This window comes from Xenia sp. Carnegie-2017, unplaced genomic scaffold, assembly GCF_021976095.1.
Source record: "Xenia sp. Carnegie-2017 unplaced genomic scaffold, XeniaSp_v1 HiC_scaffold_14, whole genome shotgun sequence".
Classification (NCBI taxonomy): Eukaryota; Metazoa; Cnidaria; class Anthozoa; order Malacalcyonacea; family Xeniidae; genus Xenia; species Xenia sp. Carnegie-2017.
In genome coordinates, this window is record NW_025813447.1 from 1,845,389 (window position 1) to 1,851,741 (window position 6,353).

The 6,353-nt window shown below is 34.1% G+C and overlaps 1 protein-coding gene and 1 long non-coding RNA gene across 2 annotated transcripts; both read right to left on the reverse strand.

Annotated features, from left to right (window-relative positions):
- Window positions 1-1,067: 1,067 nt before the first annotated feature.
- Window positions 1,068-3,380, reverse strand: LOC124434189 (probable ATP-dependent RNA helicase DDX20). The gene is made up of 3 exons (XM_046984068.1): window positions 3,080-3,380; window positions 1,742-1,843; window positions 1,068-1,588 (listed from the first exon to the last, which is right to left on the reverse strand). Exons 1-3 carry the CDS (start codon window positions 3,183-3,185, stop codon window positions 1,068-1,070), a joined length of 729 nt encoding a protein of 242 aa, XP_046840024.1. The 5' UTR covers window positions 3,186-3,380.
- Window positions 3,381-3,795: 415 nt separating this feature from the next.
- Window positions 3,796-4,429, reverse strand: LOC124435490. The gene is made up of 3 exons (XR_006945046.1): window positions 4,363-4,429; window positions 4,214-4,272; window positions 3,796-3,856 (listed from the first exon to the last, which is right to left on the reverse strand). It is a non-coding gene; the product is annotated as an uncharacterized LOC124435490 (long non-coding RNA).
- Window positions 4,430-6,353: the final 1,924 nt, after the last annotated feature.

Genomic DNA, 6,353 nt, shown 5'->3' on the forward strand with positions numbered 1-6,353 from the left:
TTGAACAGCTATCTCTCAAGTCGGCACAAGAACCAACACTTGTATTGACATCATTGTAAGAATGATGCTTTCCAAAGCAATCACACTAAAGACACATGTTTTCCCTGTGCCAGATTTTGCTTGTGCAATCAAATCTATAAAGAAAGTCTTTATTAAATTTTTAATTTTTTACACAACAGACTTTACAATGCTTAAATGGAAAGTCATTTTAATTGAAAACCTTTGCATGAACTATCAAACTAAAAATTTTGAGTTCACTTTACTTTTCTGATAGTGAGTGCTTTTCCTACATTAAGACTACATTTCTTTAACGCCAAGAGCTATAAGAAGCCATCCAATTCAAAACTACTAAGTGTGCAATTTCATCAAAGCTTGGCAGTGACCCTTTGAAACATGTACATTGGTGAACTGAATGATGGTGAAATGATGTTTAAAAGTACTTCTGTTATCTTAATGGATTGTTTGATGAAAAGCTCAATAAGGAAAAGTTTCGAATATGTTGACTATTATCAATGAAATCTAACTATCAATGCAGTGCCATTTCCAAGTTGCTAAGACTTGTAGCACACACACTGCCCACATGACACATGGCAAAATTTAGCTGAATGTATGAAACTGTTGTCAACAAAGAAACAGAAAAAAAAACATTATATACAATCCACATCACTTACACCACAACGACCAAGTGGAATAGCTTCCAGTTGAATTGGTGATGGTCTTTCAAATCCAGCACTTTTCAACCCTTTGAGGACATCTTTTGATAAAATTAACCCTGAGAAATCGACTTTCTCATTGATTAACACGTCTGCTGTGCGACGTTTTGCATTTAAACGATGTGCAATAACTCTACGGTGCATTTTTCCTAAAAACGTTCAAACTTTCTATTACAAAATTTGTTGAGTGAACATTGATACATTGACCACTGACCTGTATACTAATGAGCTGGATGGATTCCTCCACTGCAAACAAAATTACACTGCATATAACATTCTTTCAAAATTAAATTCATTTTTTTTTAAACATATGTTAATATCTTATACGGCAAATGTTGGTTAATTTTTTGTTTTTCACATTACCCATAATTCCTGGATCCTCGACAGTCTGTCTATTTTTTTGACGACAAACGTCAGCAACGACAGAATTCTTGAGATGTGTAAAATGTTCTTGTTTTCTTTTACCAAAATTTTAATATGCCATAGTTCAAGATTTGTTGTGGAACTTTCGCTATTGTCTGAATTATTTTCAATTACTCCCGTTAAACTTTCTTCATTTTTCTTTTGTTCATTATTGTTAACACATTTCAAGCTTTTATCAACAACAATGTCAGTGAAAGCTACAGTTTCGTGAATTTTATTCTTCGCTCCTTCATTCAAACCTTCAACTAAATTTTCCATTGTCATTGTGGAACTCGTTTCGCCATTATGAACAAGGTTTGTAGTTTCACAGCAAAGGATATCATCTTCTTTCACCTTCCCTTCTCCAACTATGGTTGTAGCAGCCGTAGAAGTTAATGAAGGTATCTCGCCTTTTGTCTTCATCAAACTACATTCGGCAAACGCATCTTCACATATGAGCTCAGATAAATCTTCTAAATATTAATAATAATTATGATAATGACAATGATAGTAATAATTCTAAATACTAATAATATAAATACTAAATATGGAAGGAAATATATTTTAGATTATTATAAAAAATTCATATCATGCTATGATATTATTCTTTAAAACATAAACATTACCTGGCAAAGGATCGAAGTTTATTCCACATTTAATTTCGATGTCTTTCAAACTTGATTCCTCTTTTCCTGCGGCTACGAAATTTATGGCCACGCCATACGATCCTGTTTAACGTTCAAAACTAAACATAATCCCCAATAATGAATGAAATTTTTCCTCTGTTGGGAAGATGTTTGACGTACGCATTAAAAATTATGAAAAAATAGATGAGAAGTTGGTTCCCATACTCGATGACTTATCATACGATATGTGGCTTTGATAATGGCAAATGTATTTCTGATGAGCCATCATGATACCAAATTATTCTTTAATAGACGGATAGGTTAGGTAGGTAACGATGGATTTTATAGGAATGTAAGTAGAATGGATTGGTGGCATGGGTTGATATAAGGGTACATAGAGTACAACCATAAGCTTATTTGTCATTTTATCGACGTCATTTTATACGTATTGATCAACATTTGTCTTTTTTCTTGTTGTGTAAAAACGTGTTACGTCGTGAACAAAAAAATAATATCATTGTCCAACATCGAAACATGACATTGTGCAAGTAAAAATAGCCAACCATGTTCAAATCTTTCTACCTTGAGATCTACTATCCGCAAATATTTTAACAGTATGTAAAATCGCCACTTTCAGCAACGCCATCCTCGTCAAAAAAATAATGGACAACTGTTGTTGTAAATTGTCATGTTATGTTGTGTAGTGTGTGAATATACCGTATGATATAAACTGTAAAATGTTAAGTCATATATTACTAGAAAAATACGTATATAGTTACTAAACTGTGGTTTCAGTGGAAATCCTGTACGTAAATTCAAAATACTTAGCAACACTTTTTCTACCCAATGTGGCATTGCGGTAGGATGTAGGCATTGCGGTAGGATGTAGGTACTCTATGAACGGAATGGCGTAATTGCAAGTCATGCAAACGCCCAAAAATTATATCCTAATAATTATACATAAATATAGCTTGCAAGCGTTGGTTCGGGAGTTCGGAAAAGTTGTAGTTGTTGGTGTATGAACTGGTCATACAAATTTGATGAATTAGAGTTGTATTGCAGAAGGCAATAAATTTCGAAAACGCAGTTGTAGGATTGACGGTTGTCCGTAATCTAAACGAGGTCAAATTTAATCATTCCGCATCGCGAAGAACCAACGCTTGGAACGGAAAATCGTGCACAACACTGTAAATATCTTATTGAAGTGTTAAAATTATATATTCAAAATACAGTCCCATCGTTAGTGTGAAGTTTTAGAACAGTGAACCAGCACTTCGCGCAGATTGTGCGAAAATTGTTGTAATTGGCTATCTATAAAAAATTTAAATGGTGACCTACCGTAACGTCCAGCCCTCCCAACTCTATGTAAATATGTCTCAGAGTCACGTGGAAGATCCATGTTAATCACAAGGTTCACACGTTCAGCGTCGATGCCACGAGACATCTATAGATACAGAAGATAAAGTATGGATAGATGTATTGAACAAGGGATAAATGTTTTGATCAAGGGATAAATGTTGTGATGAGGGGATAAAAGTTGTTATGAGGGGAGAGATGTTGTGATGAGGGGAGAGATGTTGCGACGAGGGGATCATCGCAGTACAAATGAATTTCCACATAAATTTTTGAATGTTAATGCTCCTGTTTAAAGATAATTTTAAATCAAACAAATCATTCTAATAATACCAGTACTACTTATAATGGTAGAGAAGATTCAATGGGAGATTCACTCTACACTATAATTCAAGATACAATCTCTCGAGATGTTACCTCTGATATTAATCATAACATTAACGAGTGACGTTGTAACACTGTATACTGGATGCTATTATTAATAAAATTTATCATAACATTGACGAGTTACTCTTGGAAGTAATACAAGATGCTATCTTTAATACTAATGTAATCATAACATCGAAAAGTTACCCTAGATGGAATACAGATGCTATCTTTAATACTAAGAATATTTCTACTTTAACTGTCGTCCAAGTATCCTAGCAAGAAAATATAGAAATCAGTTAACGTCACTTACAAGATCTGTTGATATCAAAATACGACATTTGAGCTCCTTCAACTTCCTCATTGCATCAAGACGTTCATTTTGCCCTTGACCACCTTTCTCAAAAAAATAAACATAAAAAAATAAACATGACTGTATTTCATTCTTGGCTTATCCAATGACAGAGAAGAAAATTAACATAGTGATGAGAATTAACAGACCAGCCAGTACAAAAGCGGCGAAACTTGTTTTATAAACTAACACTAACCAAAGTATGACAAAACATCATGTTTCTGAAACACAGTGGCATGACCTACTTTGTTATTTACTTTGGTAAATATTTTTATTAGAAAATACCCAGAAAGCATCTTGGTGTTCATGAATACGAAAAACAAAATAAGGAAAATTAACCTAAATGACAAGTTGAGCTAAGATAACTGACCAAGATTTATAAATTACATAGCAAACACTACCTGAAATATGTGTAGAAGGGAATCCATTTTTAGCTAAAGTTTCACTCAAATTCTTTGCTCTATGAAATAAATTTATACATAAAAATTAAGAACAAGCATACAAATTGTGACGGTAATGAGCACCATGTAGTTTTTTGTTAGATACATACCTTACTTGATAGTTAGAAAAGATAAGGCATTGATGGAAAGATATCTGTGACAGCATAACCAGTAAATGATTAACCTACAGTACAATATTCAACACTTTAACAAATGCACAGATAAGGTAAATTATAAATGTCATATCATATAGACCTGCAAACATGCAACACACTGGACAGCAGTTTTACAAGATAATAGAATGAGTAACATACAGCACCGACCTCGAGTAACACGACATGACTCGCGAGTATCGAATGGCGAGTGGGCGAGTGACTCGCGAGTCACTCTCGAGTGCGAGAAGTTTGCGAGTGAATAAGTGACTCGCTGTTTGCGAGTGAATCGAAATAACTTGCAAAAATTTCTTTCTCCAGTATTTGAAATTGACAAACATAATCTTAAGTGTAGTGACAAGTAAAATTCCTTCAACATTTTGAAGGCAACGGTTTTATATCTTTTTATGAAACATGGGAGCAAAACGACTATTCATCTGAAGCAATATCTCGGGATCTAATGACGTTAAAATCTTTTGAATTTTTTTACAAAAGCTTTTTAATATCTTCACATTTTTCATGGCACAAACGTTATTCGTAAAGCGGTAGAGACCATAGAGAAATTACTGAGAAAATCAAAGTAACTCTCAAAGATTTTCTTCTAACAGTTTTAGATTGTTGACATATATTATCTTAGGATAGAATACATTCAAAAACGACTAGAGCAACTCGTCACTGTCGGGTGACTCTAGTGACATACACCTATCGATAATATTTCCATGCACTTTAGTTGGCTTGCGTTATATGTATGAGTCATTCTGCGTATATGTAACTATTTATAGGACATGATTTCATTAATTGCTGACTTTAAGTGTCTATAGCTTTTATGAATAGAGTTTGCATGAAATATGGAAAACGGAAGTCATTACTCGAACGATAATCCTTTTACCACGAGGTGACTTTTTTAAACTTTTAGTGTATCAATTATTTTTTCATATAAATATTCCTCTCTGAAAGAAATCGACGAATCGACAAGCAGCACCGAACTTGACAAGTTTTGCCTTGTAGTGAGACAGAATGCCTTGTCTGTTGGTCACTTCGCCAAGTTCTGGCAGAAAAAGTGTTTTCTCCAGTAGAAAGATATTTGACCTCAAACAATATTCGTTTTTGAATGTATTCTATCCTAAGATAATATATGTCAACAATCTAACTTGTTGAAGTGCTCGTGGAGGAGTTTTGTAAAACATCGCAATTGAAAGCATTGAAACATTGCTTATAATTTCGGAAACAATTGTTGACGCTTGCTTATTGACCGCCATTTTGTTTAAGGACTGCAGTTATTGTCACCTGCTGTTTGTGAGAGACAATGTGAGAGATCCTTTCCACTTTTTCTCTGTGTCTTATTCTCGATAAGTTATTTTTTGTTGAAATATTCTCCATAGGTTATTTTTAAACACAACATTCACAATCAAGAAGACTACACGCATCTCAAAACAGAGCTGGCACACATCGCTCACTCGTACATCTCATCTTATCACCCAACACCAGCTGACTTCAAAAAACATCACATCCTTAAAAACATTCGCAACAATCCAAACATTATCATTCTCAAACCGGACAAAGGCAACGGCGTTGTAATCATGGATCGCAACTCCTGCCTTAAAATCACTAACAATACAGCAAAGTTTAGTTTCATCAATCAACGCATACAATTATAATTTAGCTAAGTATCTTAGTTCTCTACTTACACCACTCATACCAGATGACCACTCCACTAAAGATTCTTTCACTTTCCTCGACGACTTCTCATCTTTCAACTCATCAACTTCTTGTCACAAATTCTTCATCTCTTACGACGTTGAAAGCCTATTTACTAACATACCACTTACTGAAACCATCAACCTAGCAATCGACTAATATTCACTCACAACCCTAGGTTCATTATAAACTGGACAGACCTCACACAACTGTTTTTAATAGCAACAGCACAGACGCATTTTTTATTTAAT

Bases quoted from the DNA above. Each gene is read 5' to 3' on its own strand.
- LOC124434189 (XM_046984068.1), bottom strand. From the start codon at position 3,185: ATGTCTCGTGGCATCGACGCTGAACGTGTGAACCTTGTGATTAACATG. The intron at 1,844-3,079 runs GTAGGTCACCAT...AACGTTAAACAG, and splicing joins TGGGAGGGCTGGACGTTACG to GATCGTATGGCGTGGCCATA. The intron at 1,589-1,741 runs GTAATGTTTATG...ATTAATATTTAG, and splicing joins AAACTTCGATCCTTTGCCAG to AAGATTTATCTGAGCTCATA.